At 36.8% G+C, this 22874-nt stretch overlaps 2 protein-coding genes across 3 annotated transcripts in view; both read left to right on the top strand.

The window, feature by feature from the left end:
- LOC107714115 (solute carrier family 12 member 8-like) overlaps nucleotides 1-13517 on the top strand; it is a 22447-nt gene extending 8930 nt beyond the window's left edge. For both annotated transcript variants that reach the window (XM_016519854.1, XM_016519863.1), the window contains 9 exons: nucleotides 4630-4743; nucleotides 6511-6598; nucleotides 7351-7438; nucleotides 8593-8739; nucleotides 9779-10424; nucleotides 10507-10598; nucleotides 10681-10798; nucleotides 11136-11196; nucleotides 12509-13517. In XM_016519854.1, the coding sequence (XP_016375340.1) occupies nucleotides 4630-4743; nucleotides 6511-6598; nucleotides 7351-7438; nucleotides 8593-8739; nucleotides 9779-10424; nucleotides 10507-10598; nucleotides 10681-10798; nucleotides 11136-11196; nucleotides 12509-12683 (1529 nt within the window). In that variant the 3' untranslated portion in view covers nucleotides 12684-13517. The remainder of the gene's footprint in view (nucleotides 1-4629; nucleotides 4744-6510; nucleotides 6599-7350; nucleotides 7439-8592; nucleotides 8740-9778; nucleotides 10425-10506; nucleotides 10599-10680; nucleotides 10799-11135; nucleotides 11197-12508) is intronic.
- Nucleotides 13518-15306: 1789 nt separating this feature from the next.
- Nucleotides 15307-22874, top strand: part of LOC107714104 (protein HEG-like) — a 9482-nt gene continuing 1914 nt past the window's right edge. Inside the window, exons 1-11 of the mRNA XM_016519847.1 lie at nucleotides 15307-16831; nucleotides 17808-17921; nucleotides 18470-18592; nucleotides 18700-18791; nucleotides 19000-19055; nucleotides 20032-20192; nucleotides 20400-20534; nucleotides 20678-20720; nucleotides 21920-21957; nucleotides 22173-22260; nucleotides 22355-22532. Coding sequence (XP_016375333.1) covers nucleotides 15364-16831; nucleotides 17808-17921; nucleotides 18470-18592; nucleotides 18700-18791; nucleotides 19000-19055; nucleotides 20032-20192; nucleotides 20400-20534; nucleotides 20678-20720; nucleotides 21920-21957; nucleotides 22173-22260; nucleotides 22355-22532 — 2496 coding nt within the window. The 5' untranslated portion in view covers nucleotides 15307-15363. The remainder of the gene's footprint in view (nucleotides 16832-17807; nucleotides 17922-18469; nucleotides 18593-18699; nucleotides 18792-18999; nucleotides 19056-20031; nucleotides 20193-20399; nucleotides 20535-20677; nucleotides 20721-21919; nucleotides 21958-22172; nucleotides 22261-22354; nucleotides 22533-22874) is intronic.

Below are 22874 nucleotides of genomic sequence, written 5' to 3'. Positions count from 1 at the left end.
TTTTTTTTTTTTTTTTTTTTTTTAATGCTTTATTTAGTGACAATTCACATACAAATTGACAATAAAAGCTAAAATGTCAATAAATTCAAAAAGACAATGATTGTAAAAAAATAATGCAAATTAAGGAAGAAGAAGAGAAAAAAACCCCAAGTTAGACAGCTTAATGGGAATTTTATTAATATCAAAATTACAACCGAGGAGAAAATTAATACTACCAATTTTGTCAAAAACTAAATTTGGGATATAGTACCATAATTGGTTATTAGATTTAATACAATTCTGAATCCATTTAATTTTAAATATAGCATTAGATACTCCAAAGTCAATAACATTTAAACCACCTTGATGAAATAAATTACCTAATATGTCTCTATTTAAATAATGTAGTCTATTCTTAACAAGGAAACAAAAGTAGTGGTTGACTGATTTGGAATTTTTTAATTCTTTTTTTTTTTTGTTCTCTCTCTCTTTTCTTTTTCTTTTTCCAATGCCAGTATCTTAGAGAGCAGGGTGGTGTATTTTCAGAATGCTGTATACAGTATATTAAAAAAATATTATAACATTTACCTTTCTATTATTAGACAGAATTGACAATAAATGAATGAAGACCGCAAATTTGCACTTATGTGCATCTATGCTCAGGTGATGGTTTCAAAAGAGTTGAGTTGATGAGTTGTCAAAATAAGTCACACTCATGACACTTATTGGCCAAACAGAAAAACGTATCTGATGCAATATTTAAAAAAACAACAACAACAAAACACTACACAAAAGCACCATCAAATATATAAGTAGTTCATATGAGTCATGGACTATATTCCAAGACTACTTTGGTCATTTTGTAGTTTTGTGAGAGGAACAGACTGACATTTATGCCATTATTCAGTGAAAATCATCCCCTCCAGTGAGCTGGTAAGCACTACGAGTTAAACTCAAGAACCGGATCAGTTGATTTATGAATGAATCATTCAGATCAGTTTGACACAAAGCTATAGAATGACTTCAGAAGACTTCAGAAAAATAATGCATAATTAGTCAAATAGTCTTCATGAGTGATACATTTATGATGTTCTGGAACTTGAAAATATATTTGAAGGATAAAGGAGGAGGTCCCACAGTTTAGTACGGGGTGAACTATTCCTTTAAAAACGGAAAGCTGAAGGGCTGCACATAACTTGGTTGTGAAATAATTCTCGGTAAAGGATATGTTTGAGTTATACACCCAATCTACCAGTGTGCCCAGGCTCATGTATCCAAAATGGGAGAAGAAGGTTTGATGATCTTTTAATATTGCTACCTACTTCAATGTTTTGTTAAAACTTTTGAAAATGTTATTACTGGAAAAGATGAAGAAAATGTAAGCACAATCCTCTCGAGTGTTCATACCATTGTGGTGAACACATTTGTGCTAGATTTAACAACAAAAAAATGAGATCACCTCCTAGTTCTGTCCCTTCCCTCCTGCCTTTTACCACACAAGAGGAGCTGTGAGAAGAGCTTTCCTACTACCGTAGGCTTTTAGACTGGCTTTTATTGGTGTAAATTCTGTTCTAGTGGTGGGAAGATATTGCTGGAATATAACAATTAGGTTTTATATGAAAATATGAAAGTGTGCTAGAACTGAATCTTCTGATTTGTCTACTCATGGTCTTCAGAGCTGGCTTGTTTTTCCACTCACATACAGTAGTTTTATGAAGGTATGATGTTCGTGTTATGTAGGATCTCAGCTCGAACCTCAAAGACACTCTATTTAAGCACCCAGAGTTGGACAGGAAACTGACATGCGCTCATAAGTTTTAGGTTAAGGGTGTTGACCGGGCTCACCCACATTTTTGGCTTGAGACAAAAGAGCAGGCAGGAAGCAGATCCGAGTTCTTCGCTAGCAGCGTCCACAGCATCACTTCCTCTTCTAAATCTTCAGATCAGGACTGTCACTATAAATATCCAAACTGCAATCTGAATAGTTAGAAAGGTGGCAGGGAGGGCAACAGTAACGGCCCTGCTCTTATCCACTGTGTCAATATGGCTTGCATGTGTATTGTGATTGTTTATATATTTTTTTTTATCTCCGAGCATGACATTTCTTTACATGTACATGTGTCAGTAGACAATATTTGGCGTTTCATTTTTTTGTGTTTGACACCAAAGCATTATATGTACCCTAGTGTTCAGAAATTTGGGGTTGTTTGTAAAAGAATTATCTTATGCTCACCAAGGCTGTGTATTTTTAATTTATTCCTGTAAAGGCAAAGCTGATTTTCAGCAGTCATTGCTCAAATCTTCAGTGTCACATGATCCTTCAGAAATCATTCTAACATGCTGATTTGGAGCTCAAGAATCATTTTGTATTATTATCAAAGTTTAAAACAGTTTTGCAGCTTAATATTGTAGTTGAAACTTTCTTATTCTTATTTTTTGGTTCTTTGATGCATAAAAAGTTTAAAAGAACAGCATTATTCGAAATAGATGTTTTTGCAACAAAATCTTTACTATCACTTTTGACCAATTTAATGCACAGCAGTATTCATTTAAAAAATCCTTTTAAAGATCCCCAACTTTTGAATAGTAGTGTAGTTGAAGGTTTTTTTTTAGTTCAAGAGACATAAAACGATTAGCCATAGTTTATTATTTACACATGTTTGTCCATAGGTCATCTATTAATTGAATTATTTCAATAAAAAAAAAATTTCAAACCAGTATGACTTTATTTTGTTGATTGAATGCAAAAGTAGATGTTTTGAAGAATGACAGAGCTGCTGTTTTGTGTGTGTGTGTGTGTGTTCACTGCCAAGTCCTAAAAAAGAAAAAGCACCATAAAATTATCCTAAAAGTAGTCTATTTGACATGTTTGCTAATCCAAATCTTCCGAAGTTGTCGTTTTCAACCTGGGGTCCGGGGCCCAATAGGAGGCCTCAGCAAATTTCCAAGGAAGCCTCAAGATGACTTAAAATGACTAAGACAAAATAAGCATTAAAAAAGACAAAATAACTAAAAATATAAATATTTCTTATTTTATTTCACCTCCTCAGCAATATTTTTGTCTTTGAAAAACCAAGGTTCCCATGGTCTTAAAAAACCTGAATATTTAAGGTATGAAGTGTGATTTCTAGACATGGAAAAGTCATGTAAATAATAAAACCATTTTATCAGTTAAAATATATTTAAAAAAATCATTTTCCTTAATCCTTATCCAGTAAATCCTGAACAGCTGAAAAAGTCATTGGGCCTTTGAATTCTGTGGACAATGAGGGGGCCTTGGAGTTCTAAAACCATCTGTTTTATGTTAGCTTAATTCTTTGCATTATTTACTGAAAATCTTCCCTCTGTTGTGTCTTCATATTAAATATGCATAAAGGAGATATGAGAGCTCGAGCAAAGTAAAGATTATCAGTGAAAAATGACCTGACGTTTTTTAGCCTGTTCCTCACACAAAGTTCATGTGTGATAGTCATGAAATATAGCCAATGAATCGTATGGACTACATTTATGTTGCTGTTTTTGTCCTTTTTGGAGCAGTAAAAATCACAGTTTTATGTGGAAAACAGTGACTTAAACATTCTTCCAAACATCATCTTTTGAGTTCTGTTAAAAAAGAAAGTCATACTGGTTTGGATTGACATGAGGGTGAGTGAATGCTTTTTTTGGGTGAACTAACCGATTAAGAGCACCTTTCTGTGGCATTTACTATACGTTATGTATTGTTGTTTGTACACAAACCTCCAGAAACATACAGTGTCAGTGCTATCTAGACTTTAATAACTGCCACCCTGAGTGAAAATTACCACTCGTGTGACTGTTCAGCACAACGGTGATATCTCTCAGTACTGTTTCTGTAAATGTTCTGCGGCGCCTGTTCTTGGATTGTTTCGTTTGCCTGTGAACACACCCAGAGTTTAGTCCAGCATTCCCTCCATCATGTCCACGGCGCAGAACTATTGAACTTTGCATGCATTCCCAAGAAACAGGCCAGCCCTTGGTTTGCACGCATCTTGGCTGGGCGTCTGTCCCCCGGGTTGTTACATAAAGGGCGGTGATGGTCAGCCACAGACACGCGGGGCTCTGTCTGTGCATGGCTATGGAGTCCATACCTGTCATGTTTCAAACCAGATGTCTGTCCCACAGTACCCCAGGGAACCCCTCCCTTTGATTTCAGGCAGAAAAGGGTTATTGTATCAGTGTGCGATAGATCAATATTGTACGTCATGGATGCTGGTTTGTGGTCTTGCACAGGAGGATATTTTCTTGTAAACGTCGACACCATATGATTCAAGCCTGTGTTTTAAGCAGAGAGGTGGAAACTTGAATTCTGCTTCAGGAAGGTTTTCTAAAATTTGTTTTAATGTTATGAAATATTTAGACTGGTCTGTCTAAATATCTGATTTTTCAAAAAGGCCAAAATAATTCCTTTTGCTTTTCATAAAGATTCTAATTTACAGGATAACTGTGTGTGTAATGTTTGTGTCATATATACTCAGTGGAAACAGTGGGATTTCAGAGATGAATCTGATTCTTATCATTGTGTCAGTGCAGACTTTTTCCGTAAAGCACTCGGTAATGCTTTAGTCCAACGGAATTTTGTAATAAACAGTCTTTCCTAACATTGTCTTGTGCTGAACATGTTTATTGCAGAGCATGGATTCGTTGGCTATTCAGAGGATCTGCTGCGTAAGAACACCCTGCCAGACTACACAGCTGGCGAGACTTTCTTCACCGTGTTTGGGGTTTTCTTTCCTGCGGCGACAGGTGACTTTACACACATAAACAATAAAGGCTAAACTGTGATATAATAACCACTGATTAAACGACACTATGCTGATATGAGGATTTGTTTTTGCTATTAGGGAAGTATAAGCCTGTATAACTTCAGTGGCCTCAAATACTTGCAGCTGTACTGTATGTTAGTAGCTGTGGTTGGATTTAGGATGTGTACAGTTAAGTGCAAATTGTCTCTTCAGGTTCGAATTCAGTCTGCATTATTTTGTGATCTCAACCCACCTTTCATAATGCTTTCAATTTAACTATTTTTATTGGCAAATATCATATAAATAAAACCAGTAATAATATACAAATGAGATAAATAATTATCTACAAAATGTAAGAAACCCATAAATGTAAGAAAACCCACTTCATTCTTGTCTTGTTTTACCATACACAAGGCAAACCAGCATTTAACATTCACATATTTTGTTAATCTGTTAAGTGCAAATTGTCTCTTCAGGTTCGAATTCAGTCTGCATTATTTTGTGATCTCAACCCACCTTTCATAATGCTTTCAATTTAACTATTTTCATTGGCAAATATCATATAAATAAAACCAGTAATATACAAATGAGATAAATAATTATATACAAAATGTAAGAAACCCATAAATGTAAGAAAACCCACTTCATTCTTGTCTTGTTTTACCATACACAAGGCAAACCAGAGATTAAACGACACTATGCTGATATGAGGATTTGTTTTTGCTATTAGGGAAGTATAAGCCTGTATAACTTCAGTGGCCTCAAATACTTGCAGCTGTACTGTATGTTAGTAGCTGTGGTTGGATTTAGGATGCAGACATCCCAGAAATCTCAGAATTTCTTCTCTTATTTAACACATTTTTGTTGTATAATGAGGTTTCAGCCTAAGCATGGTGTCATGGTGTCACTTGCACCAGCAAACTGCACCCAATGTCTGCTTGACAAGGTGGTCTGAGACAATACTTTTGATTTCAAGGAACCCAATATGATGATCCCTTTGTGAGGCACCTCCTTCATAAAATACAAAGGCAGCTATATTCATAAAAACCCATTCATATTGTGTGAAAAGTATTTTTAAGTGTAATATTACAGATAGCAAAATGAAACCATTCTTTCTAAAATATTCTAGAAAAAATGTACAGCGATTAACACATTTTTCATAAAATTATATGCAGATGTGTTTTTTCTTACTTTTAAAAACTATATATTATGCTGTAAATATTATGAAGTAATCTTGTGTTTTCTGACCAGCCTGCAGAATAATATAGAAATATGATTAAATGTGTTGAATGTTTAGGATCATAATTATTTAACATTCACATATTTTGTTAATCTGTTAAGTGCAAATTGTCTCTTCAGGTTCGAATTCAGTCTGCATTATTTTGTGATCTCAACCCACCTTTCATAATGCTTTCAATTTAACTATTTTTATTGGCAAATATCATATAAATAAAACCAGTAATAATATACAAATGAGATAAATAATTATCTACAAAATGTAAGAAACCCATAAATGTAAGAAAACCCACTTCATTCTTGTCTTGTTTTACCATACACAAGGCAAACCAGCTTTTGCCTCCTGCAAAGACTGCAAGATTGAATAATTCATTTGAGCAATATGAGGCCCTAATCAGTCGGGATCAAAGTTTCCTTTTTGCTCCTATTAGAAGTCAGAAAGGTGTTTCAAGTGAGCTCTGATATGTACTTCTATCTGTTGTTCAGGGTTTGAATGGCCCCTTGTCTCTAGTAACCCTGTGTGTGTGTGTAGGTGTGATGGCGGGATTCAACATGAGCTCTGATCTCCAGAGGCCTGAGCACAACATCCCCGTGGGAACTCTCGCCGCAGTCTGCACCTCGTATGTTTCTGTCCGCCACAGAAATAATCTTTAATTCTTCCTTAGTTCATCTTTAGCCTCTATTTGTGTTGACCGTACACATACTTTAGAGTAGGTGCCAAAATGAAACTATGAGAAACAGAATTACGATAATCTTTGAACTGCTTCGAACGAATCGTTTGAGAATCGCTGGAAAATGAGGTGATATTAAATGCATATTTTGAGAAAACGAAAGTGTTTTTTGACCTTGCATGCATGTAATCCTATTGTAGGAGACTCCCAAAACAATATTAGGAACCGTAAAAATGGCATAATAGGGGCACTTTAATGCCCTGCAAAAAAAGTGTATGATATATAAATCGGTGTGAGATATACTGTATGTCCGGTAATAGTTGATAAGATTTTTTTTTTAAATGTTTTTGAAAGAAATCTCTTATGCTCATCAAGGCTGTATTTAATTGATCATACGAATACAGTAAAAACAGTAATATTATGAAATATTATTACAATTTAAAATAACATTTCTATTTTAATAAACTCAGAAATCATTCTTATATGCTGATTTGGTGCTCAAAACATTATTATCAATGTTGAAAACAGTTGTGCTGCCTAATATTTTGTGTAAAAAAATTTTTTTCAGTAGTCTTTAATGAATGTAAAGTTAAAAAACAACATTTATTTGAAATAGAAATGTTTTGTAACATTATAAATGTCTATTAATATCTTCTCTATAAATAGAATGAATGACTCTTGTGTATTGTGGGAATCCACAGGTGGTTCCTGTATCTCGTCTTTGTGTTCTTACTGGGAGCCATTTGCACCAGAGAGGCGCTGCGCTATGATTTCTTAATAGCGGAAAAGGTAATCTGATGTTATTACAGGCTTCAGAGGATGGCCATCTTCCATGGGTTTTTCCACTATTAAGACTCATTGTCTCAACTGAAAGTGAGACTTGAGAATAGCACATTAACCACAGATAAAACGTTACATTTGCATTTATTGTCATGCTAATGTCATTCCAATCATCTGCAGGCCCTCATAGCACAGGCATTTGAGGTCATTCTAAATGCTACAGCTGGTGTAAGTGTGTGAATGAAAATGGAGCCCAGTTGAGCACTGACCTTGCACATACCCTGACGTTTGATGGCCACATAGCTGCCAGTCAGCATAGATTACACTGGGCTGCTGAACTAAGCTACATAGTTTATGAATGTGTAAGGCTCTAGCCTGGATGTGGCTGACCCCCAGCTGTTCCTTAATGTGGGCGGTGGTGTTTTGGGGTTAACACTCTACATACAAAATGCATATTAAATATTATATTGAATCTGCAAACAGGTGCATTTTGCACATTATGGTGTTACAGAAGTTGGGGTTTCAGACTCATTGTCTCAACTGAAAGTGAGACTTGAGAATAGCACATTAACCACAGATAAAACGTTACATTTGCATTTATTGTCATGCTAATGTCATTCCAATCATCTGCAGGCCCTCATAGCACAGGCATTTGAGGTCATTCTAAATGCTACAGCTGGTGTAAGTGTGTGAATGAAAATGGAGCCCAGTTGAGCACTGACCTTGCACATACCCTGACGTTTGATGGCCACATAGCTGCCAGTCAGCATAGATTACAGTGGGCTGCTGAACTAAGCTACATAGTTTATGAATGTGTAAGGCTCTAGCCTGGATGTGGCTGATCCCCAGCTGTTCCTTAATGTGGGTGGTGGTGTTTTGGGGTTAACACTCTACATACAAAATGCATATTAAATATTATATTGAATCTGCAAACAGGTGCATTTTGCACATTATGGTGTTACAGAAGTTGGGGTTTCATAAACATAATCATACTGTATTATTTGTAACTGCACACTCTCATTATGAGTTCTGTCAGATGACATATTGTTTCTTTAATTTATTTTCAACATATTATAAGCTCTTTTCTGTCTGGCCAAGCGGAACAAAGCTGGGTGGAGCTCTCTACATTCTCTTCCCCTCTGTGTTTTTTTTTTTTTTCTCAGGTCTCCTTGGTTGGTTTCCTGTTTTTGCTGGGCCTCTACATCTCCTCCCTGGCCTCCTGCATGGGCGGCCTGTACGGTGCACCCAGGATCCTCCAGTGTATCGCCCAGGAGAGAGTCATTCCAGCTCTTGGATTTCTTGGGAAAGGGGTGGGTGCTTACAGGGAGATGATAACCATATTAATGTGTTTATATTGTGGCTATTTTCAGAACGGGGAATGCTAGGATGTGTGGTTTTATGCTAAACAGTGGTTCATTTTGTAGGTTCCTTTTATTTAGATGAATCAAGGCTAAATCTATTCTGTGATTTATAATCCATTTGAAAATCAGGGATGTTCTTATAATGAGTTCTCTCGGATGTTAATAAATTATCAAACATTAACAATTCACATAGGATAACAAGGGAAATTAAACATTTGTTTTTCATGCACTTTGTGCCACTTTAATGAATTGTTTACTTTTTCACGCTCAATGAGTAGCTCCATAGACGACAGGATGAGTTCCTAATTATAGTGTGCCAGAGTGCACCCCAAAAAAAGCGAAGGAATGAATTGTAACAATTGTGGCTATCAAAAAGCACAGCACACCCTTTCCCTCGCCTGAGCTCTGTCTGACCCCTCTCTATGGGCTACAAGCTAGCCCGAGACATCTCGCCCTGAATCAAAGTCCCAGAACAAACGCAGGAAGCACAGAAAAGACCAACCCTGGTGGATCTGGAGCTGTGTCAGCCAGTAGCAGTAGCACCTCCATCCCAGAGATTTATGGGATCTGGGTAATGACTGCTCTGAGGAGACATGAGAGATGTTGTCTTTTTTTGGGATGTTTTAACTGGATACTTTTACTCGCTCATTACATAACCTGAAGAGCGTGAAAGAAATGAGGGTACAGGAGCCAAACCCATAATGCAAACTTGCAAAAGATTAATAAAAACTTGTGAAGTAGATGAAGTAGACATGACTATGTTCCTATCCAATCCCATAGTGCATTGTGACGAGCTTAGGAAAAACAGACAAATGTTTATTGTAAATATATAAATTCACATAAGTAACTCACAGAGACGCTACCTATGTACAAGTAGTTGGGATGCTTCCTTAGAAGGTGCCTATGTAGTGATTAGACAATAAGGCAGCTCACTAGGTTTTGTAACAGCCATATATATGCCTTTCTCTTGTCTTTTTATGTATTATAGCGAGGGCCCAATAAGACGCCTGTGGCTGCCATCTGTCTGACCAGCTTGATCTCCATGGCCTTCATCTTTGTCGGCCAGGTCAATGTACTGGCTCCCATCGTCACCATCAACTTCATGCTAACCTACAGCATAATTGATTATTGCTATTTCTGTGTGGTGAAAACCCATGAGCTGCAGGTCCAGCAAAGGACGACGCTGATCAGGAAGTCAAGCTCCAGAAGATCACTTGTGTCTAGCACTCACCCCCATTACGGCAGCAGTGGAGCCATCAGTGAACCTGTGAACGGCACACTACTGGAGTTCACCAAAGACATGGACCAAATATTTCCATTGGCCAGCACGGACACCGCTGATGAACAGAGAGTTTCTTTTCCTGCCTCCAAGACCCGGGGCAGGAAGTCAAAGATTCCAGCTAAAGAAACGCTGATGAACAGTTTTGGGTTGGACTTGAACAGCAATGGACCATTAGATAAAGGAAAAGATGAGAGGGAGGCGGAACAAACTTTTGGATTAGATGATGATACCAGTAGCCAGTTAGGACTTATGGAGTCTGTCCTTATAACAGAACCCAAGAGGAAACAGTCTTTGCCTAATTCTGGCCCAGTTGAACTTGAACAACTCCCAAGAGAACAGATAGACAGAAATGGTACATAACTCTCTACAAAACTCCTATAGTCCAATATAGTGATCAAAATTTATATTACACCTTATATACCTTTCGTTCACAGGTTCAGAAACAAATCTTGAAGGATCAGAAATAAGATCAATCCAGGGTTCGGTCTACGGCAGATTTTGCAACCACTGGGTTTCATTAGTTGGTGTAAGTTTGGCAAAAATGATCCAGCCTGTAAGCAATAAGCTTGTAAGCTCAAATTTGTAATGCTGTTTTTATCTTTCTTTAGGCATTGTGCTCTTTTATGATAATGTTTGTTATCCAGTGGATGTACGCCTTGATTAACATTACAGTTGCCCTTATCCTCTTTCTCTACATTGGAACAACAAGCCCAGGCTTGCCAACAGGTAACTGTAATTGTACCTAACTTTTATTTGATTTGAATAATCTTTGAGAAATTGAGAAATAACCCCAGTTGCTCATAATAAACTGAAAATTGTCTGAAAAACATTTCGGATGCCACACACTGCTTATTTCAGACAAATATATTACTTGTAGGTCTACTAAGGCTAAGAGCTTAAAAGCCATTTTTTTTTGATAGGTTTGCCACAATTTTGATATTAGGATGATTATTTCAACTATTTAAATTAAAGTCCAATAGAAATAGAGGTGTATTATGCATATATCCATCATGATGATGACTTTTTTTGTTAGGAAATATAAAATTATATTCTCTGCCCACAGGTGCAGCAGCTCGCTTCAGTTTCTTCAGCTGCCTCAAGACCTCGCTGCATAATTTGGGGAGGTATGTTGCATAGTCCTCTGTAGGCAGACTTGACTTTTCCAGCATAAAGTCTGGTCCTTATTGCAGCTTTGTGTGGCAAAGAACCACCTACTTAGACAGGAAAAGTCTGATCTACATTTTTTTCATGATGTTTAAGGCCAGGATCAGGGATGCACCGAAATGAAAATTCTGGATGCACTTGGCCAAAAACTGAAACCGAGAATGCTTTGTAATATTTATTTATTATTTTATTAAATAATATAAAGTAATTTAACTCAATAATTTTAGTGATACTGAATTAAAAAAAACACAAGCCAATAAAATAGCCACACTTTTATTGAAAGTAACAATAAAATTGGACAGAAATAATATAAAATAATATTCATTTATTTTTATTCAGTTCTATACAACAGAATCAGCTGTAACGTTTTTTTAATAATTAATTATCCAAATAATGTATAGTACTACAAAGCTATTATTATCAGAGCATGTGAGCAGAGCATAGCGTCACAAGAGGGTAGCATAATTTTTACCAGAATTGCCATGTTACAGCACAGTAGCGCTATTGCAAATAGGAACAAGTATACTACATAGAAATTTCCTGTCGGCGCGTTATTTGAGCAAACTTTGCATGAGCAGTACATTAGTGTAGCGTTCGCATGGGTCGTGAGCAGCACAAAGGAACGCACATTCATAGAGCGGAGCATCACACCACGCAGTGATGACGGCTAGAGGGAGAGTGAAACCTGTGTGCTGGACACTAATTTCTGCTCATATTTTCGGCCGAAAACCAAAAATGCAATTTTTGGCAGCCAAAACATCGGTGCATCCCTAGCCAGGATTACTTGATACAGAAAATACCACAATAATGGCATGGACGTTTCCACCAGTGCTTATACAGAAAACACTGAAAAATAGATCAGATCAGAATTTCTGTCTGTCCAAAAGAAAAGTACTGATTATTTTACAGGCATTCTGCAGAACATCAGTCTGAGTTAACAGTTTTGCTTATTGATATCTTGTTAACTTGACACTATGTGCCTTTCTTTCGTATATGTTACTATTCCAAATGAGCTGAGACATTGAGTGTTACATGAAGATAAATTCAAAGCTATTGTCTTCATGCACTATGGAAAATCTTTAAATGATTAATGACACTATTATTTAGCTTGGCTTGTTAGGAGAGTTCTTCAATTAAAACTAAATAAAGCACTTACAAACATATTACTGTTATGTGGGTATGTGGTAGAGTCCATTGTGGATGATGTGATTAGAACTATGAATATATACAAAACCGAACCTCACATTTCCAATCATTTGCCTCTCTTCTTAGGCGAGATGAGGCCTTTCAGGACCAGATTGTGGTGACACCCTCTTTGTCAGCTGTCGGCATGGAAACCAGGCAGCTAACAGAGGAAAATGCAGACTTTGCCTTGCGTGATCGTTACCATCACTCCTCCTTTATCACCACCACCACAGACAAGATAGTCCATTCTCAGTCCAACTGAGCATGTCACAACCGTGCCCTGCTAACCAGCTGGACTGAAACAGTGGACACATGGGACTAAATAATCTTGACTGATCACTCAACTGAGCAGCACTTGAAATATATATTTTTATTTACTGCATTTCTCAGGTAGTACTCCGTGGGCTGAGCTTTATTTCCTGGAAAATCTGAAGGAAACTAATGTTTGTCTGAAAATCGGGAATGTGCATGCATTGTGAATTAATTTGCTGTCACGCTTGTAAAAGGTTTAATGTGCACCATGGGCGTTTAATTTTCAGATTATAAGTAAATTTTGTCTTGTATTTTGATTGACTTCATTGAGTTCATAACACCAAGAAGTGCCGTGCCCATTCAAACTAGAACGTGCCCCCTCCAAGTTAATTCTTCCAAAATAACTTTCATTTCCAAAAAAAAAAAGAACAATTATTCTAGGGGAAAAACACCTATTTTCATGTTGCTTGTATGTTTTCATGTTACATGTCAATCAAGTTGCAGTTTCTGCAAATCAGTTGCTCCAAACTTGTTAGACTTTCTTTTTCTTAGTGAAGGAAAAATGATTTAGCATGAGAATCGAAAGCTGCTTTTTCCCATAATGTTAAACTACAAAGTGATCTATCAATCCCGAACTGATTGTATGTAAGGTTGGGATTTGAACCAAGGTCCCCTTGTTTGCTAAACAAGAAGTCTAACATGACAGTAAAGTGCAGATGACACTAATAATAAATAAACTGCTGCGATTACATTTCTAGTTCAGGTAGCAAGCAACTGTGTCTCTGCTCATTTGTAAGAAGGTTAGCTCATGGTGATTCATGTTGCCAGGAAATGCCAAAAGTAAAAATAACTATGTTTTTATTATGCAGATGAAGTACTTGGTCAATTGTGAAGTCTGAACTAATGAGATTACTTGCACTCAGTTTCCTCAGTTTTTGGAAGAGCATCTCTTTTAATGAATGACCTCCTTGGCTCATGATCATCCTGGTTCATAAACTGTTCCACTTTCTTGAGCCAATGAGTTATTTTTAATATGCAGTTTATGTTAGTGATTGTTTTTGTTTTATTTATGTGATTTAATTTGGAGAACTTCCACTCCATGTCATCTGTCCTGCTGACATTTTGGCATCAAGTGTGCAATTAAGTAAATAGTATTAAATGCAGTGAACTGGCTCTGATATACTTTGTTTTAAAACATTTTGTAGTAAATTTTGAGTAAATATATTTAAAAATGGGTCTTTAAAACACTTTAATGCTATCATTTTATATTACCATTATGTTGGCCGTTAGCCGCTCCTTCTAGGTATACGTTGCAGAATTTGTCTTAAAAAAAATCCATATGGATTTATAGCCTTTTATCTTATTTAAGACATCAGAGGATTTGGGGATGGGGATATCAGTTATGTGACACATTATTCTAGCTTTACTTTCACATGCATAACCGAGGAAATGTGACGATACACCTTTTGATACACTTATGGGAAATAAAGGTTAGTATAAGTTGTGAGTTAATAAATATGTATTTTGCTTTCCAAACCAAAAATCTCAAATTTTTTTGCAGCTGTGTTTGAGCACAATCTTTTTGTATTTTGCATCAGTATGCACTGAGTTAGGCACAAAAAACACTGTAATTGACTCTTTTTTTTGATCTCACGCATTACTGTCCAGATCATCTACTTTCTGTAGAAACGGCTTGTTTTAAGGCCTTTCTCCATCCCCATTAGTTAGAGCTGACTGAATATCCCTGAATGTAATGCAAGCTGAAATATCTTCTGCTGACAGATCCCTGTAATGCGTTTTCAGTGAGTGAGTCCATTTTTGGATTGTGACATGACCCAAAATCATATCATGGCTTTCCACATTAATATCAGCTTCAACAGATATTGTGGGAACATTCATTTCACAATAACTCATTCAGATTCGAATGAATTGCTACAAACCAGAAGTATGATTGTTGTATGTTATGATTTTATTTTGTTGTCATATACAACAGAGCCATGTTGCAGTTTCCTACTAAGAAACAAAGCAACAAGTATATCTTACTGTACTTAATTTAACTGATTCACATATAAAAGACAAAAAATTAAATGGAAGTTCTGCATCAGAGCTGTTAAATATTTTATGAACTGGGTAAAAAGCATGTTTTCTTTATTTGTATCATATTGGAGTATCTAGGGATGATTTGTTGACCATAAAGGTAATGCTACTCAATATGTTTTTAACCACTCTGTTTAAATAGCCGAAATAGTCAGAGGTCCTCTTGATTATAGTTTTGCCTGTGTATGAACTCCATGCAGGCAGTGACAACGCTGTAATATGGACTTTGCTAGGTCAGCTTAAGGAAGGAAACAGCAAGTCCCAATGGATCAGATCCCCTCCATTTTTAGGGCCCAAGCTTTTGTTAGGTTAGACGAGCTTGGCTGCCAATTGTTCTCCACCCAAAATCATTACATCCGCAGTCACTTCTGAAAACATCTCACATAGTTCATGAGGTTTCCTAAGGTTCACACCACATGAAGCGCACCCTAGTGGACATGCTTCTCAAATTTCCCCTTCCTTGAATTTCAATAGATTTTGCAATTTTGATAGTTTACAATGCATAGTTTCCAACATGTTGTTTTTAATTTTTTTTCAAACCAGGACATTCAGAAAAACCTTTAATCATCTCTACAAATACAGTTGACTGGAGGATGACCTCAGACGATTCCACTGAACGTCTGCAGACTGACAAAGAGTTTGCCCATAATGCCACAACCCAATGGGAGAGTCCATCAGTAGCATCGCACAGCATCACCAGCAACCATCCCGTTACAGAGGCTCGAACAGTGCGAGAGGTTCCCGTAACGGATCTGAGAGACGTTGACACCACCGACTCGGTCTCTCACACTGATAGCACCTACATTTCCACAACCAACCGAGTCAGGGAACGCACACTGCTCTCTGTGACCTCCAACAGCACCTCTGCGTACACTGAGGACTCCAACTCCTCTGATGCTGTCTCTCAAACTTCCAAATGGGAAGTAAGAGCGTCGGGAGCCACCCAGGGCAAGGAGGAAACCGTAGAAGATGTATCTACATTGTCTGAACAGACTGAGCCCACTTTTGAAGATCATAATGCCACCAATGCAACTCAAGACCACTCTTTGGAGACCGAGTGGTCAACGTTGTCCCACGGCACTGAGTCACAGACGGGACAATCTAATGTCACAGGACAGACCTTTGAGCAGGTGTCTGATAATGACAATACAAATTCAACACCCCCTCTTACAATGATCAACAGAGATAAAGGGGAAGTGGACACCACATATGTGACTAGTGGGGCATCTTATACAGAAACCAGTGACTCCGTGTCATCTATCCCACCTTTTACCTCCGGTGAACACAATGCCACTAGCACATCCCAACAGAGCCGTGATTCCACAGTGACTTATCCCCTGGATACTGATGCTTCCACTGAGTTTTCTACTGGATCTGTCAGCTCAACTGGCCATGAGGAACCCGAAGGGTCTCCAGCCCACACAGTGGAGGAGACAACAATTCAGGGCGTGACCACTGCACCCCCAGTGCTCGAAGATGTAGCCACCACAACTGGTGACTCATTTACGAAGTTCGTTGCTGGCAAACCACCCTTCGTCCCAAAAACTGATGATCAGACCAACACAGAAGTGGTGCCAACATCTGCCATGCCAGCAACTCAGAGGCCACAGGTTACAGAGGAAGCCACTGATGAGGCATCTACTTTTTACAGTTCTACCAACACTTTCACTACAATGATTCCTCCCGTCACCACCCGTCGGCTCCAAACAAGCACCACACCGCAAGCCCAAACCGAACACACTACCATCGTTACCACAGATGTTGTTCAGGTGCTGTGGACGACACCCACCACAGCCCAGCTTCCGCTTACCTCCCCTACTGGTGGACCTCAGGCATCCAGTACATCTGATTCTGCTGACGTCACCACCTTGCACTTAGAAACCAGCACGGCAACGCCAGGGAACACTACTGCACATGGCAGACGTGCAACAACACCTTACAGCAAGAGCACCTCGACCAAGACCACTGTGGTGGTAACCACCAGGAATCACACGGACAGAAGCACCACAGAGATGGGAACGACGACCACGCAGATGCCTTTTAGGTCAACAGCATCACCAGGTATGTTTGACTTTTGGTGTTTATACAGTGACTTGCAAATAGCGTCATTCAAATCATCATGTTGGTATTATTAATGGTGCTTGTTAAGGATTCAACGATATTACAATTCTGGCTCATAACCGATAAATGGGCAATATTCAATTTATATACACTACCATTCAAAAGTTATGATTAAAGTAAAGACATTTATAATGTTACAAAAGATTTTTATTTCAAATAAATGCTGCTCTTTTAAACTTTCTGTTTTAACAAAGAATGATTTCAAATATAAAGCAGCATTTGAAATATATTTTTTTAATTTGTATTTTTGATCAAATAAGAGCAGCATTGGCGAGCATAAGCAACTTTTAAAACCCAAAAACCCTAAATGTTAAGTAGTGTGCATTTATCTAAATAAATGGAAAAAATAAATACTTGTACTGTATGGAAAATATACATTTATTTTAAAATTTCATAAAGATGACATTTAACACTATTATTCAGTTATTAGTATTTAGTGTTATTTTGTGGAACAAAAAATAAGATATTTAGAAGAACATTAGAGGCCGCTGACTTCCATTATATGAACATGAAACTGCAGTATTTCTCAAATTATCTTGAGAAATCTTTTATGTTCCACGGAAGAAAAAAAATTAATAAATGATGACAGAATTTTTATTTTTGGGTGGATACAATAATTCCTTTGAGTTTTTTAGCAGACGATAGAACAGACAAACAAATCCCATAGACTTAGACTGAAATAGAGACTTGGGTTGGCTATTTTGATTCAGACTAGTAAGCATTACTCTAGTAACTGTATAGCATAGTGTTAAAAATTCTGTAGAATACCTTAGCAACCACTCTGGCAACCACACTTGTGTCATAAAGATCTTAATGTTAACAGTTTTTCCACTGTTTACTTTTACATTGTTTGTGAATTCACCTGTTCATTTGATTGACTTCTGAACTATTCAAACCATCTCTTTCTCCTCTGTAGATTGTGTGTGTGGGCCTCAAACTTGTGCAAATGGAGGCAGCTGTGTTAGATCAGCTAAAGGAAGTTACCACTGCCAGTGTCTGCCTGCATGGACAGGACCCTTCTGCACGGAAGGTAAGAAGCACACTTAAATGTACTCTAACAACCAGACTGGACCATCTTTCATCTTGGATATGGCAGTCACAAATCTGAATGTTAAAAGTACAGTGACAAACAGGAACAGGAATTGACCTATCCATAATGCCACAGCTCCAATGCTGTAATATCAAATTATAGGTTTTAATTATGCTAGTCACAGGCAAGTGACAGGCTAGACTACATATTGTGGCATGTGGTAATGTGACTAATTATGGACGAATGACCAGCTTCAAACTTTTTTGTTTAAAAAAATGGAGGAAACTGGAAATATTGACCACATAGAATATAATATAACATAAATACATTGAATTATATTAATTTAAATACATCCATTAAAATTATATTTGTTTTCTATGTGGTCAGTATTTCCATTTTCTTCCATTTTTTAAAACAAGTTTGAAGATGATCACATAACATTAGTCCATAATTAATCTCAAATGTGTCTAGTAAAGTAGTGCTTGTTTTCATCAGGGTTTCGTGACAAAAATGAACAATGACTGATTAGGCGGTGTGTTTTTCTGTAGATGTGGATGAGTGTGTGAGAAGTCCGTGCCCACAGGGTTCAGTGTGTGTCAACACAGGTGGCTCTTTCAGCTGTGAATGTGCCCTGGGCTTTGACTTGGAGGATGGCCGAAGTTGTACACAAGGTAGGTGGTCAGTTGTCTACAATAAAATAATGTCCAGAGTGCATACATATATTTTGGTGATAACCCTATGATACCCTTACTGTATTTGCTTTGGCTTTTCCTTGCAGTGAAGACATTTTTGGGCACTTTCACCGTCAACAGCTCAGTGCATCTCAGAAGTTCAGGTCTGCATGAGCTACACAGAGAGATTTTACAGCTGGTATGCAGCATTGTATTCTCTCATCTGACTATCACACCATTGCATCTCACACCTGACTTCTTCACCTTACAGCCTTACAACCCACAGCCAATCAGCCAATCTGCTAATGCAGAAACCAACAGAGAATGTAATTGGTTTAACATGATAAAGTGATGTACGAAACATGGAGTTGAGGTTAATTTGATACATTTGTGTATTGGTTTTTCAGCTCAATGCCTCGCTCTCCATCTTCCATGGTTACCGACGCTCCACTTTGGGTAAAAGGTACGTTTCTACTGATCTTCCAGAGACCCAGCAGTAATTGGCCATACGGAGCACCAAAAAAACAACTGTACCATGCGGCTAAGATTTTTGTTTTTTGAAAGGCCTCTTATGCTCACCAAGGCTGCATTTATTTGATCAAAAATATAGTAAAAAAAACGTATTTTAGTAAAAACATTTTATCCCTGTGATGGCAAACGCTGAATTTTCCGCAGCCTTTACTCCAGTCTTCAGTGTCACATGATCCTTCAGAAATGTCTAATGTTGAACATGATTGTGCTGCTTAATATTTCTGTGCACTGTGGTACTTTTTTTCAGGATTCTTTGATGCATAGAAAGTTCGAAAGAGCAGCATTTATTTAAAATAGGTATCTTTTGTAACGTTATAAATGTCTTTACCGTCACTTTTGATCAATTTAATGCATCCTTGCTGAATAAAAGTATTTCTTAAAAAAATATTACTGATCCCAAACTTACTTACAATCAGTCATATAAATATATCCATTCTCTAATTGATAAAGCATTTAATTTCCATCCAAAAATTGTGTGATACTGTTATCAGTAGAGATTTTGTTCATATCACCTACCTGTTGCAATGTTTCAGTCATTCATATTATTATTATATGTAAATTCATATTTTCATTTCTAACTTGAATTCAGGGCATTATTTGGTCCCACTTTATATTAAGTGGCCTTAACTACTATGTTTGAGGTGGGATACGGGTAAGGTTAGGGACAGGTTTGTTGGTATGGGTGGGTTTAAGGGTGGGTTAAGGTGTAAGGGATGGGTCAACAGTGTAACTATAAACAGATATTTTTCAAATATAAGTACAATGTAAAAACATGTATGTACACAATAAGTGCATTGTACTAAATTATTAATTTAAATGTAAGTACATAGTAGTTAAGGCCACTTAATATAAAGTGGGACCCATTATTTTATTTTGTTCACTCATGTGAATGCAAATGCCTGATGCAGAGATGGAGAAGGTGTGCAGATCTTAGCAGTGAACATGTTTTCACTCCCCACCAATGTGACCAGCACGGATGTCTACAACAGCATCCAGATGTCCCTGAGCAACTGTAGCCGGACGTACTCCCACTGCACCATTAAGCTTCAGCACCATCTCTCCTATCACGGTACCATTCAGCGCTCATCGTATGCATCATACTCTTATCTCAGATCCTCCGCTCCACTCCGCCACTTCAGAGATATGATAATACCAGTCACACAATATACACAGATAACACAGTCTTGAGGCTCCTAAAATAATATTTTGTAAAGCTCTTTGTCATACGGTTTATCTCTCGGAAGCCATTTGTTCTGAAGAACTTCTTTCTGTTTAGCGGAGAGCCTGTGTTTGGCCCAGAACACCAAGTGTGATTCGCAGTCCTCTGTGTGCACGGACACTAGCGGAACCCCATACTGTCAGTGCCACCCAGGATACTTTAAAAAGAATCCAGGGGACATGACCTGCAGAGGTACAACATTCACTTGTGTCTTTTCAGTTCTTTGATTGAATACATTTAAACTGTGGGACTTTGTGGGACACTTGTACTAAAGAATACCAAGTTTCTCATTTAATTTTTTTTATTTCATTTAAATATTGCAATGTTTTCTTTAGACTGTGGAGATGGACACAAACTTGTTAATGGCAGCTGTGTTGAGTAAGTATGTGGTTTTTAAATGCATTTTAAGTAAAAATTACCAGTCACACCTACTAATTATAGATTATTGTTTTTCCCCAGTTTAGAATTATAAAGTCATTCAAAACTATGAAATAGCACAAATGGAAGTATGAAGTAGTGGCTAAAATCTTGTATTAGTATCATTGATATACTGTATAGTTATTGGTAATATTTTGAATTAGATTTTTTTTTAAATATTTTGTTTTCACTTTAACTTTAATTAAAGATTTTGTAATGTGGTATTTATTCATTTTATTTTGTTTGAGTTTTAGTTATTTTAGTACATCAACTTAAACTATATGAAACAAAATAAAATACTTTTTTCACTTAACATTTATTTCAATTAATATATATATTTTTTTATAGTTTTAGTTTTAGTTAACGATAAAAACCCTGTTTTTAGCTTCTTCAACATAGCCACTCTTTACAGCTTTAACCACCCTGGGCATTCTCTCAACTTCATGAGGTGCCACCTGAGATGCTTTTTAAACAGTTTTGAAGGAGTTCCCATTTAAGCTGGGCATGCTTGTTGCATGTTGGCTGCTTTCCTTCACTATCCGGTCCAACTCATCCATTTCCACTTTCAGGCATAAGCCTTTAGATCAAAAGCTTTTTAAGATCATGGGAAAAAAATTGAGTTCATTTTGTCCAACATTTTGTCTGGTATTGTGTATTAGTATTTGTTTTGTACATATGTGACCCTGGACCACAAAACCAGTCTTAAGTCGCTGGGGTATATTTGTAGCAATAGCCAAAAAAAACATTGTATGGGTCAAAATTATCGATTTTTCTTTTATGCCAAAAATCATTAGGATATTAAGTAAAGATCATGTTCCATGAAGATATTTTGTAAATTTCCTACCGTAAATATATTAAAACTTAATTTTTGATTAGTAATATGCATTGCTAAGAACTTCATTTGGACAACTTTAAAGGCGATTTTCTCAGTATTTAGATTTTTTTGCACCCTCAGATTCCAGATTTTCAAATAGTTGTCTCTCGGCAAAATATTGTCCTATCATAACAAACCATACATCAATGAAAAGCTTTTTTTTTTTCAGCTTTCAGATGATGTATAAATCTCAATTTCAAAAAATTGACCCTTATGACTGGTTTTGTGGTCCAGGGTCACATATGTGTTTTTGCAGAAAAAACAAACTTCTTTTTAACTTCCTCAGGTGCATGTTTGGATTTGGAGGTTTCAACTGCAATAATTGTAAGATTTTATTTTATTTTAATTTACATTTTATTTTTATTTATAAAATCTTTAATATTAAAATCTTTAAAATTAGCTTTATTTTATAACTTGATTATTTAGCGGTGTGATATATAAAGCTTGTGGAAAATGTATCATTCAGTTAAATTGTATTATTTTCAGACTTGTCAATAAATAAAAGAACTTTGTCGCTAAAATGATCTTGTGTTTAATAGTCTATAAGCTGATAGCCGTGGTGGTCTCTCCTGCTGGAGGAGCTCTTCTGTTGATTGTCGTCATTGCCCTTGTAGTCACCTGCTGCAAGTAAGCTAATGATATATATGCAACAGATAAATATCTTGGGAAATTTTAAACTACAAAAATGTCTCAAAAATATTTTTGTTTGTTGCATTCTCAGAAAGGACAAAAATGACATCAACAAAATGATTTTCAAAAGTGGAGAACTTCAGATGTCGCCCTACGCAGAGTTTCCTAAGAGTAATCGAGTGTCTATGGAGTGGGGCCGAGAGACTATTGAGATGCAGGAGAACGGCAGTACCAAAAATCTCCTGCAAATGACAGACATTTATTACTCGGTGTGTGATCATATTCATTCATATTATAATGCCAGAAATGAGCATTTATGGAGGCTTTGGTTTTTGAATTTGTCTAATATTGAAGCTCCGCCGTGGAATAAAAACATAAAAAAGGTAACTGGACTTTTTTCTTACAATTCAGACTTTTTTTCCCCTCACAATTCTGAGTTTAAATTTCACAATTCAGACTTTTTCCTCGCAGTTGTGTTGTTGATGTTAACTTGCAATTAACATCTCACATTCTGTCTCGAATTTACATTTCTCAGAAACTGTGAGAAAAAGTTTGAAACTCATGAAACTCACAATTCTGAGAAAAAAGTCTAAATTATGAGAATAAACGTG

This window comes from Sinocyclocheilus rhinocerous, unplaced genomic scaffold, assembly GCF_001515625.1.
Source record: "Sinocyclocheilus rhinocerous isolate Xijiao unplaced genomic scaffold, SAMN03320098_v1.1 scaffold12, whole genome shotgun sequence".
Classification (NCBI taxonomy): Eukaryota; Metazoa; Chordata; class Actinopteri; order Cypriniformes; family Cyprinidae; genus Sinocyclocheilus; species Sinocyclocheilus rhinocerous.
The sequence above is the reverse complement of the archived record's forward strand: the minus strand, read 5'-3'. Positions and strand labels throughout refer to the sequence as shown.